The sequence below is a fragment of the Gavialis gangeticus genome, unplaced genomic scaffold (genome assembly GCF_001723915.1).
Source record: "Gavialis gangeticus isolate Ggan-Ray unplaced genomic scaffold, GavGan_comp1, whole genome shotgun sequence".
NCBI lineage: Eukaryota > Metazoa > Chordata > Crocodylia > Gavialidae > Gavialis > Gavialis gangeticus.
In genome coordinates, this window is record NW_017728983.1 from 4,219,282 (window position 1) to 4,232,017 (window position 12,736).

At 45.0% G+C, this 12,736-nt stretch overlaps 1 protein-coding gene across 1 annotated transcript in view; it reads left to right on the forward strand.

Annotated features, from left to right (window-relative positions):
• Nucleotides 1-325: 325 nt before the first annotated feature.
• SLCO2A1 (solute carrier organic anion transporter family member 2A1) overlaps nt 326-12,736 on the forward strand; it is a 133,853-nt gene continuing 121,442 nt past the window's right edge. The window contains exons 1-2 of the mRNA XM_019513040.1: nt 326-449; nt 3,896-3,953. Coding sequence (XP_019368585.1) covers nt 354-449; nt 3,896-3,953 — 154 coding nt within the window. The 5' untranslated portion in view covers nt 326-353. The remainder of the gene's footprint in view (nt 450-3,895; nt 3,954-12,736) is intronic.

Consider the following 12,736-nt stretch of genomic DNA (forward strand, 5'->3'; position numbering starts at 1 on the left):
TCTGGTCCTTGCGCTGCTGGCCAAGTTCTGGGCTGTATTTGCTTTGATATTGTTGAACTTTCCTGTAATGTTGACTTAACCCTTCTTGTTTGACAACAGGATGTCCCTGTGAATGAGCAGCTGCATCTTAGTGGACCTTATCCTGTATAAATATTAATTGAACAAATCAAACCAAACCAAACACAGACTCAGAGGCACATAATCAGGAGGCTTCCCAACAATCAGTAGGGTGGGAGTCCCTAATCTCTGAGAAATGGCAGCTTCTGCTAGCATGCAGGAAACAGGGAGTGTCTCAAAATTACATACTCAGGGTCCAATTCTCTGCTACTTTTTTCCTACACTGGAAAGAGCTAATGGCAAGGAAGGGCTTTGCAAGGGTCCCTGCCCACTGGGTCCTGGGAAGCAGACAGCAACACAGTGCAGCCCTCTTGGGGAGATGGAAAGCTTTGGTAAGAGAAATCTATTCAAGAGGGGGGTCAGGTGGGGAAGATTTAATTATTATTCTGTTTGCATGACAGCTCTTTAGCCTGTCTCTCCTACAGCTGTCTGTTTTCATTTTCATATTCCTTGTTAGCTCAAACACAGTAATTCCAGGTTGACTGTCTTCCTTCTGGGTATTTACTGTCCATCTTCTTGTTTCCTTCCCTTGTAAGTGCATCAATAAGTGTGTTTATAGACCACTGTGTGAATGGTCCTTTAGGAAGAGCGGTCAGCTCAAATGCTGGAAATCTCTGCTTGCAGCCAGAAGTCCTGGGCTCACTCTTTGCTGAGGACCTGACCAGCAGAATCACTCTGTACAAATTTCTCCGGTATACAGGTCATACTGAGTTTCCTTGGGAACCTTTCTTGAGGGCATGAAGCTTGCACTTGTGGTGTAAGGGCTGTTTTTTGGGCAGACATCCTGCCTTCTGTAATCTGTTCCTACATCTAAGCTCATAGGGCACATCTACATATGCATTAATGTGCTTTAGTTAATGTGCATTAAATCTAGTACCTCCAATGTGAGGTACTAGGAAAATGCATATTAGTCTGTCTTAATGAGCATCAACTCAAGAGCACACTTTTTAAATGACACTTAATGTGCATTAGCCTATTTTAATATGCATTAAGTAAAAAGCATGCTTTTTTAAGTGATGCTTTAATGCACATTAAAATAGGTTAATGCATATTAAAGCACAGGTGTAGATGTACCCATACTGCTTACAGGCCTTCTCTCCAGAAGACGGTGGCCATTTGGGAGATGATATTTTTCCTACAGCCTGAAAGAAATGGGCTTTGCCTTCTAGAGTTGGTATCTCCTCACAATTCAGTGTGATGTCACAATTGCTCTAAACCAGCGATTGTATTCTAGGCACATGCTGTTGACGCATGCCAAGGCCATGTCAGACTTCCGAGCAGAGTGAACCAGACCAGAGGCATCTGATTCAGTCAGTGTGAGCCATTTCCCTGTGATCTGGGCTCTGGGAGGGAAAGTTAAGAGATCTGGGGGTGGACTGCTAACCCAATGCGAAGTGGTTCCCCTTTCTGTGGGCTTAAAGGAAAAGCAAAAGCAATGGGTGTGTGCTGGGAGAAGGGAAAACATGGAGCTGAGTGGAAGAGAGCTTCTTAGCTAAGAGAAGTGAATGAGTTTCACTCTTTTCTTCCATGGGGACTATCTGTACCCAGTTCTGGAAAGGACCTTTTGCTTTCTGTGAGCTGCAACACATATCTGCATTTTTTCCTATAGCTACAGTAGCTGGTGTGGGAGCATCTGGGAGGCTGGTGGGTGGCTGAGGAAATGATGATGCTCTCAGCCCAGCTGCTACCCATGACCAGTGCCTGCCAGGAGAAGAGGGCTGTGTATCTTCTGCCCTGTGGGAGCAGAAGGAAGGGCCCCACTGCCAGGTCCCCAAAAATGACTAATGGACAGAAGGTCTGATACTGTATCAACCTCTTTGGATGCATCTTGTGTCTTACAGAAGTGGGGAAAAATTGCCTGCAGATGTTCAGGTGGAGTCCAGGAAGGGGTAGCTCGAGTCATAAAACAAAGCAGGCAAAGGGGGAAGGGCAACCTCCCAGAACTGGTACTTTACTAGTGCAGCCTGTGCACTTATATGAAGGTAGTAACCCTCCAATCACCTGTTGATCTTCATCCTCCAAGAAGAGATGAGCTCAATCTTCCAAGTTGTTCCCAGATTGATTCCATCAAGAACCATCTGCTTTACTGTCTCCTGTTGTTTTGTGTTCACCATTTTGTCGACAGTCCCCTGTTTCTCCCCTATGTTTCTCATTCCAGTGATTGTTTTGGTCATATATTTTTTCTCCCAAACCTCTGCATCTTTGGGGCCATACCAAGTTATGTGTCTTAACTTGTCTTCCCTGTGGCTCTTGGTAGAGCAGTAATTTTATGGGCCAGAGCCTTGCAAGAGTTTCTAAAAAATGTCTATAATCATTTATATTGAGTTTCCATCAAGTGGTAGCTTGGGGCACATAATCAGCTCATTCCTTTCTACTCCTACCATTTAGAAATTGAAAATGTTTCCCCATCCTTACTGTTACTGCTTATTTGGTTCATTTTATCCCATTTTCATATAATGATATACCTGCAATCCTTTTCCATTTAGAGTCTTTCATTCCACGATCTGTTTGTTTGTGGCAAGATTACATAACTTTACATTATTATTACCAAATGTAATTAAAAAAAAAAGGAAATTATGAAGTCCCTTCCTATTCATACTTCTCCAATCTAGGGTTCTGGACTACACCCATGACCATAGTATATGAATAGCTCCCTGGCATTATTTGGAGGAAGTCCCCAGTGACCTTTATGGAGGCTTTGGTTCTTTTCCCTTTCCTAAGGGAGCAGTTATTGCTCTAAATGTTTGCACCAGTCTAGTAGTACTCTTAGAGCTTTACCAAAGAGAGTCCTATAGCGTGGTCTATAAGGGGCTCTGATTTTGGATTAATCACTTTCCTTCTGGAGGTGGCTCTACAGCTGAGACTGCCACTGAGCGTATTTGTGTGCTTCTCTACCTCCAAGGAGCACCACTTATCAGGGTAGATGGGAGAACTGAAGCTCAAGAGTGAAGGCCTTAGCTTGATAATAAAAGCTGACTGGTAAGCGCAGTGCATGGTCTCTGTGCTGACAGCAGCTTAATTTGTGGAAGATGGGGACCTGCATTCTGTAGTGTGAGGCCCTGGATACATGAATGCACGCTCCACCTGCAAGATCTCACATCTACCCAAAGAACCTTGTCTGCTCAACCTGCAGCATGCCTGTTGTTTTCACATTCTGCTTTGGTGAGTAATACATAATCCAGCCCAGAGGTAACAAGTGCATGAGCCACCAGGCCCAAGTCCTTGTCCAGAAGGAAGAAGTGGAGTTCCCTAGCAGGAGGTAGAAGAAGGTGTACTTTGTCACTGATGCTACTTAAACATCTCAGTGCAGTATTAGTAAGTGAGGATTACTGCTGGAAGGGAGGAAGAAAAGGGTCAATGCAAAATACTTATTTAAAAAAAAAAGAAAAGTTAAAGCAAGATTGTTTCAGGGGTGCTTGAGGTGGACACACACCACATCAGCCAGCTGAGAGTTAATGAGCTGCTCTGGGCTGAGTAGCCTCTCTCTGTCACACCTGTAAGCAATGTCAGGTCTGAAGGCAGGATGTGAAAGAGGAGGAGCTGAGCTGGAGAGGAGAGGGCATCTGTGCAGTCAGGAGCTGCTGGAATGACTGGGTGGGTCTCCTTGGAGAGGAGTGAGGGTCTGATGCTTAGCCATGACTTTAGAGCTGTAGCTGAAGACTTGCCTGTGAGTACCAAGCTAGGCTGGGGCAGCCCAGAAACTGTCCTCAGGAAGAGACTCCTGCCAGGACCTTGTGGTGGTTCAGTTGTGTTCAGTCTCCCTTTTGATCTCTTACAGGACATGGATTTGACAGATTCCTATAAATCTCTCCCAGCGAGACCTGTTATGAAACTAGGTGAGTTTGGTGCCCTGGGAGAAACCTCCATGACTGGGTGAAAATTCACTTCCAAGAGGTTTTGGTTTGGACATTGGCTGATTTAAAGGGTGTTTGGGGAGTGTGGGAGTGTCTTCAATGGAAGAAAATGACTAAATGAAAGGCTGTTTTGTGTTTGCATGGAAAAACCTTAAAATCCAGAAAATGTTCAAAAAGGTTGAAAGCTTCCATTTGTATCTCTGGTTAACTCTGAGAACTTGGTAAAGATGAAATGCATTCAGGGAAATATTTTGGGGCTGCTAAAGTAGCTTCCCTTCCCCTCCTCCCCCTTTCTTTCTAATGGAAAATTTTGGCCAAAAAGCTTCACCCAGATATATTCAGGACCTCAGACATTTGCACTGTGCTTAGAAAAATGGGTTAAAACATGGTGGAAGTGGAGGAGGTGCCATCCTGGCTAGCTTTCCCAAGCATTTCCTTCTTTTGAGTTGTACCCGAACTATGAATTTCTCCCAGTGATGGCTTCCAGTATGCTCTGTGAGATCTTAATAATGGCAATGGTTGCACCTGTGGAAAATAAATAATTAACTGAATCTCACTAGAATATTGTTGGGGGGATGAGGATGGGGAAGAGACTTTAAAGGTGAAGGCCTTTTGAGGAAGTGGGGCAATTATCTTCTACCCCTCTCTGTATCCTGTTAGACAGGAAACTATTGGCACAGCTACAGCAGTGCTCTGTCCGTGCTTGTGGTGTTCCAGGAATCGGTTAGGAGAAGCATAAGTCAGTATGAGCATGGAGATATTGCCTGTAAGCCCTAGCTATGAATCAGCCATCCTTCAGGAAGCCCCACTGAGAGCCATCAGGGAAAACTTAAAAAGAGCAGTAGTTTCTCATACGAAGATAGCATAACATCTCCTATCCCTGGCAATGGTGAGCTGTCTCCAGAAGGGGAAGCATTTTGTGGTGCCTCTAGGTCTCTTCTATCTAAATTTAAACTACCATTGTTTTCTTGACAACTTCATTGTGGGTGTGTGAGAGAGACAAAGTTATTAATAAACAATTGAATGTGGTTTGAAGAAGCTGTCAAAAATGCTATTCGGTGGTGGTTGAATGGTCCAGAGGTGCTATATTGAGCCAGACATCTGACGGAGGAACCTCCACCCCACTGCTGATCTGTCCAAGAGGACTATATTTATATTCCTTAATAATGGTTCTCTTGAGAAGCCCAGAGGAAAGGCAAGCACAGGACAAGATGACCCATGTCTGTTCCCATTTGGCCACAGAGACGCCAATTAGCACTTCCCAGTCAAGAGACACTGAGAAAGCGGTGTTGGAGGAAAGATAAGGCAGAGACTGGCAGGCACTTTTCAAGAAGCTGTTCCCAGAAAGGGCTTGGAGTTTCTTGTTTCTGTGCCCCAAACCAGGAGCTGTCCTGGAAAGGCAAAGAAAAGTGAAGCCAGAGGTCAAACAACAGGAACAGGCACTGAGGAAATGGTACCTAGCTTTAATTAAGTGCATTTTCACAGATAACATGCCACTGAGCATGAGTCATGGATTTATTTTTCTTTCTTGGTGGTCAGTGAAGTGGAGATATGCGCGTGTGTTTTGTTTCTTGTGCCATGTACAGTCTGGCCTATGTTGACTGATGGGAGGATTTCCAGTGTCTCCACCAAAATGAGGACAGTACTGGGAAACTATTGGCCAAGAGCAGTGTCTTGGAGTCCCTGTTAATAGTGTTCCCAGGAATGTTGAGAGATGCTTTCATGGGCACAAAGGCTGCAAAGAGTTTGACACCTAACTTTGCAGTGCCTGTAAAATCCACTGGTGCCAGCCAGGTGCTGCTAAACATAATTATTTCAGCTTGACTCCAGTTCCACCATGCAGGCTGTGCTAGGAGAGGAGGAAGACTGTTCAGCAAACAAATGAAAGCCCCTTGCAAAACTACTATGCAAACCTAAATGTTACTTTTATTTTTTTGCCAGATCCTAGTTGTGCTAAGGGACAGTGCAGGGGAATCTCATCCCACGGGCTCAGCCAGCCCTTCTTCCTTGGGGATAAAATGCCTAGTAGCACAGCAGCCCCAGACCAGATTAATAGACCTTGAAGGCTAAAAGAGTTCAGTCTCTTCCATAATTCAGTCTAGAAGCTTTTGCCCTGTCATCCATGAACCAAGTCTTTAACTCCTGTCTTGACTCTTGAAAGACTTGATTTAAAGGCTTGCATGAGTGAGACTCCATTGCATCTCTTAGTCATTAGACTGGCTTACGATCTTCCCCATAAAAAGAGTAGCCTGAATTTTGAAAGCAGAAACTAGACAAGCACTGGAAAGCAAACTCTAAATGAGGAGTTGGTAGGTCTTTATATGGCACTGCTTTAAACTAATATTAAAGAGCCTTGTGAAGGAACTTCGTGAATTTAACTTTACAACAGGAAATTCATTTCTTGGCATTGATCTCTCTTATTTATACTTTGGGGTTAAGTGACTGTCACTCTCAGCAGAGCAGTTATAAATAAGTTGAACTTATTCCTTCACTTACTGACACTAAGCCTAAGCTCACTTGATAATGCTGGCTCCCCAGAAGGGAGGAACTGTGGTTCCTGGATGTGGTCCAAAGATGTGGTCGTGAGTCATTGTAACCCTTGCCTCCACCACAGCAGCGATGATGGTCCCCAGAGGTCGTGAGCTGAAGCAGCCTGTCAAACTAAATACAGAGTTAGACGTACGACACCACAAAGGTGACTTTCAGCTAGACCCTGTGTTGTGACAATGTTCCCGAACTTGTGTTGGGGTTAAGCACTCATAGATGCTAAAAATTTCAGTGCCTGGGCAATTCCCATGTATGCAGTTTAAAATAACAGCAGCAACAATAGTAACAGTAATCACAATACCCTAGTAACATGATGATGGCGTAATAATAAATAAAGCAAAATTTTAAAATGTCACACCGCATAAACTGTCCTGGAGACTGCAGTTTTGGCATTTCATGAGTATCAGACCCGCTGCTTCTATACCTGACCGATCCTTGCTCACTGGGAGTAGTACTTTACTTCCCATGGCCCCACTGCAGGGAACAGGTCATGTTTTGCTGCTGGCATTCTCATGCAACCTTAGTGGGAGGACGCATGTACAAGATACGCCATTGTAAACTCTGGTGTGCACTTGCAGTGTGTCAGCTCCTCGCTGGTAAATATGTCCTTACCGTGCTGTAAACACAAAGTAGCTTACCCATCCATGAAAGCAGCATAAGCTACCTCTCGCTTCCACCAGGACAAGTGTGTGTACATGAACAGTTACTGGGTACCTGACTGACTTCAAGTTCACACTCTGCTTTACCTTATTATAGAAAAATCAGGCTGGAAGGGACCTTTGGAGGTCATCTAGTCCAATCCCCTACTTGAGGCAGGATCATCATTATCCAAACCATCCCAAGCAAATTCTTGTCTAACCTGTTGCTAAACTACACAGGCAACCCTGTCGCAACCACAAAGCATAGCACCCTACCCGTCAGCAATAAACCAGGGGGACCGTGGTGGCCAAAGTCCTGCTGCTGCTAGGAGTGTTAAAATATACTCAAGAGATCCAAGGAAGAGGGGCTATACTTCCCACTACAGAGAAGGGCAACCAAGTTGTTTGTGCACCCGTGTTCATCAGTCCCCTTAAATAGCTTCAGTTTGAATAAAGAGCAAAGGAGTCGGTCTCAGTGAGTAGAATCCAGATTACAGCTGAATCCCTTAGCAGGTCTGTGTACCTACAGACCTATAGTAGTTCACTGCAGGATACCTTCAGTCTGCCCTAAGAATGGAGAAATAAATCACATTTAGTAGGGCTGGTAAGACCTTTTATTTAAAGCTTTTTCTGGCAAAAACAAAATGGACTTTGAGGGGAAAGAGTCAGTTGTGAAAAATGCCTCGCTTTTCAAATTGTCAAAATATGTTCAAAGGGAAAACTTATTTAAAAATATCAAAATTTAAGTGAGATGGCTGAAAGAAAAGTATTTTGGCCCAAACTGAATCTTCCAGACTCAAATTTTTGTCCTAAAAATTCCAGATTCAGACTTTGTCCTAATTCAGGATGGCATTTCTTTTTAAAATTATCTAACTTTTTCGGATATGAGGAATCTGTTGGCTCCCTAACTATATTGAAAATGGAATTGGCTCTTGAACACTCCCAAGTTGCTATTGTCTTGTTATCTGGAAATACTGCATTTTCCAAGTCTAAACAAAACTCTACTTATTTGTCTTGCCCTTCTCCAAGAAAACGTGGGTGCACTTAATCTTGGCTCTGCGCACTCTTTTTGGATATTTCTCACTGTCCTACTGTAGGGGGGAATGGGTGGGACGTTACCATGGAATGGAAACTTCTGTGTCAGGTGTTGCCTTTATGTCCAGCTCTGATGACTGCCTGGACATGAATTGCCAATTTAGAACAATTGAGGAAAACTTTACTGGACCTAATCAGCCCCGTGCTTGCTCGCTCGCTCGCTCTTTCTCTCTCAAGCTGTGTGATTTAGGACTGAAGAGATGGGAAGTTTTGGGGTTGGCTTTTTTTGGTGTCTAAAGGTATTGCAATCGGTCTGAGGCTTATGCATGCTAATACAGTGAAGCATTATTGCTGTTTGTCTAGTGCAGGCATTGAATACAATAGTACCACATTTAATGCCCCAGAACACTCAGAATAATGGTATATTTTGCTTAAGTATGAGTTGCCTGTAGTTGGATGTGACATTACAGTTTGAAGAGCCCTCTGATGTTGGGATCCAGTAGCCGTCCTGCTGCCAGAAGAAGGACTGTAGCTGGTGCGGTAACTCTATTGATTTACGGTGAAGGCTGGACTTGGTGCCTGGAATGTCTCTTGGAAATATCACTCCTTGCTCTGTCCAGAGCTGCACTTAATGCTGTCTGTCTGGGGCAAAGTCACAGCTCTGTGTGTTTCTTGTGGCTCACTCTTGGCCAGAGTTCTCCCATTCACTGGAACTACTGCGGAGCATGGATAGGGTTTCTGAACAGTGTTTCTTTCTCCTCCCCCTCCTGCCCATTTCTTTATGAAGATTTCTTCTGAACCTGTCTGCTTGCTCTGTGGTTCATTTCCGGTGCAACTGTTCATCTCTGATCTACTGATGTGGCCCAACTACTTCTTTCAACATGTATAGAAATGTCCCATGAGGGAACTGTGCATCCAGGGGAGATCTCTACCACAGCAGTCCTGGAACAAGAAGAGGTACCTTGGTCCAGTGGCTGTGAGAGAGGTCTTCCGGGATGCCAAGTCAGAGTGAACACACTCTTTTTCCGGGCCTGTTATCATATGATCCTGGAGGTCTCTTCACTCTTCTGTACCTAGTTCCCTTCCTGCTCTCTGTCCATTTAGATCTAGACCAGCAGCTCTCCAACCTATTGCTTATGACCACAAAAAATTATGCTTTCCAATAGAAATGGGTCTCTTTAGGTAGACAGGGACAGCAGAGACTGGTGCCTGAGGCATGGTTACTTGCTCCTTACTGTTGTCCATGGGCCAGCGCAGGTTGAGACCATTTCTTTAAGTAGATTACTTGCTCCATGGCAGATCAGATCACTTTTTGCTGAAATAGATTAGTTTTGCACAAGTATATTTCCCATCAGAAATGTTGTTTCAAAATTCTCTGCAGGCAAATGTCAGTCTTGTCTCTGTGAGTTTCTGTGAGTGAATCAGATTTGCCTATCCTTTGGGAAAGCTAAGATATAAAGGGTATGACCAGACCCCCACCTTGAGAGATGAATGATATCAAAGGGAGAAGTGAGTGAAGTATTGCTTTTTCTGCCTTGCCACAGTTGCGAGGGACAGACTGAGCTTGATAGGGTTTTAGGCAGGTCTGTGAGGGCAAGAGGTGTCAGTCCAAAGTTTTTCTATGCAGAAGTGGGTTGTAGGTCAAGAGCTGAGTAGTGAGAAGAACATACTGGAGATGGGAAGAAGGGGGCTTCACTAGAGGAGCAGGGGGATGAAAAACCTAAGCTGCCTTAAAAAGGTCCAGAAGCCACAATCAGGATAAATGAAAATCAAGAATTGGAAAGTTTCATAAGCGGGATTGGTGTTTTTTGTTTGTTTGTTTTTTTTTGTTTTTAGTCATTGTTTCCTTGGACCCTCCCAGAAAGCTTTTTCCTACATTGCCAATGAGTCCAGGTGGGTGAAAGTCCTATGTTGGGTGCTTTCACAGAGACATAAAACTGCCCCACCTTGGCCATGCCAATTTGTCTGCAAAGTTAGTAAAGCTTTTTTTGGAAGAGTCAGAGGAAGGCTGTGGCTGCTGGGTAGAAGAGCATGCAACCTGCCTGTGGGCTGTGCTGAAAGCGCGGTGGAATTTTCATGTTCCATGGAAAGCTTTTGTTCCACCGACCTGGCATCTTTTGTCAGACAGTGTCCATTGGGAAACATCTGAGCAGCTTTCCATTGGAAAATGTGTGTTTGCTGGACTCAAAGCATTCGGCAGGAATGTGGCCATCCTGTCTGAGCCTCTGGAAACCTTCCATCAGAAGCTTGCCTGCTTCTCTCCCTTGCCTGAGAGGAAGCCGGGTTGCCAAGCTGCAGGTTATAGGGTTTCTCCAAGGCTTGCCAGCCCAATGGCTTGCCAGGCTCCCTGGGACAGCTTATATTCCTGCTAGCCAGCTCCGCTGCTCAACAGACTACTTGGGAGCTAGGCTACTGGCTCCTTTGTTCATTTCTAGGCTACACAGGAGCTCGTATGGTCCCCAGCTAGCCACTTTTCCTGCTGTTGTGGGGTAGATGGGCATCTTGCCCATCAGACAGACTGCTGGCAAACCAGAAAAGCTCTGATTCAGTTCTCCCCACACAGTATTGTTCTGGAAATCCTTCTTGTGGAATAAAAAAAGATGATGTGTTTTGGTTTGGGGTTTCCCCCCCCCCCCTCCTGATTCAGAATGAGAGGAGGGGAAACCAAAAATTTCACAATGTTTCATGGAAAGGGATTTCCATTTTCCAGCCAGTTCTGTTAACAAATACCAAGCACCTGTCCTATGCCATGAGAGAGGAGCAGCAGGCACAGTGACATTGGGCCTAAATCCTGAGCAGAAGGCTGCACAAAAAAACACAGTGAAGAAGCTCTTTGATGCATGTGCTGGAACAAGCATGCTTTACTCTCACTTTCCCCTAGCAGAGGCTTAAGCAGCAGAAACTGCTGTTGCCATACTTCCTCCTTTTTAATGTGCAAGCCTGTCTCCAGCAACTGAAAAAGGTATGTGTTGTGAGCTACCATGTTTTCTTGCACACAGGATTCCTCTTCTTTCATCTCCTCTTCTGTCTGGGTCTTGCAAGCAAGAGTCACTTTCAGAGCACTGTCAAGCAGCATGGAGCAAACCTTGGTGGGTGCTACCGTCCTCCTAGTAATGGGCATAAATGCTGCTGCAAGCACATGTGGAGTTGTGCAGGAGCTCCAGAGCCAGGGCAGAGAGGGCACCTGAGGAGGAGGCTGGAGCTTTCTTCCTTGCCCAGCTCCATTTGGGGACATCCTACTAGCACTCGCAAGTGGGACTGGATTGCACTGCTGCAGACTGGGGTGACCAGTGATGGTAACAAAACTTCATGACCCACAGGAATTGCAAAGCAAATATGAAGACACAGGTCGCAGCGCCTGGGGGTTTGAAAAGCAGGAATGTAGAGTAGGACACCTGAGTGACTCCAGAATAAGGGCAGAAAGCAAGGAGAATAGTGGTTCTTATGCTGTGGTCTGTGGACCATAGTGGTCCTTGATGCCATAGTAAATGATCCATAGATTATACTGGTTCCTTCTCTATCCTTCTTTCTCAGTGTAGAAGTTTGAGTATGGTAGTTGGTCACGAGTGATGCTTAGGGTCAAGAGTGCTCTGTTTGACCCAAGAAGCCTGTGAAGCCCTTACGTGCTTGGTATGATGCAGCAGCCCAGCATTTATGGGATGTGGGCCCAGCCTAAGTAACTGGGTGTCTCCATGTCAGAAAAAGGAGCTCTGCAGATCTTCAGTGCAAGCAGATGTTCTCCATGGCGAGCACAGCCAGAGAGACGGGAGGAAATGTTGCTTGAAAGGGCCTGCGTAATGCATGGCAGTAACTCTTCCATTGCCCTCGAAGGCGAGGCTGAGAAAAGTGAGGAGAACCCCAGGAAGAGAGATGAGTAATAAAGAATGGTGCCGAACTGCCAGTGTCGAATCCTGACAACTGTCAGAACAGCAAAAAAGGTTTTCAGTGGACACATCTGGGGAGTTACTAATCCTTCATCATAACCATCCATGAGGATCCCCATCCTCTATCACACCAGTGTAGTGAGGAGCAGCTCTGAAAGCACTGTCGGTGGTTTCAACAGCAGGTTGGAGCGACCAGAAATACCGAAGAGCTTGTGTTCTGGAAGGCTTCTTGCTTCATTCTTCTGAAGCACAGGGGCTCTGCACAGCAACCGCCAAATCCGAGCTGTCTGCTGCTGTTTGCCATGCTTTTCACCGCGGTAGAGAGAGCCTTTCATGTGTACATGGCACAGTGTTACTGTGCTCCAGACATTGCTGGAAGGAAACCAGCCCCTTTGGATGTCTTTTAAATAGTTTTCAAAGGCTCATAGCTTGGTCCCATCAAACCAATTTTCCACTGGAACGCTCCAGAGCAGCTCCTTGTCAAAAAGGACCATCCCTAATCTCATTTGTTTGGGCCCATTGCATCCAAAACAAAGGTTGGAAGAAGGTGTTTGTTTTCACCTTGTATTTTAAAAGAGAGCTTATTTTGTTCACTGTCCTCTTAGCCAGTACCGACTGAATCGATTTTTTTTTTTTTTTTTTTTTTTTTTTTTTTTTTTTT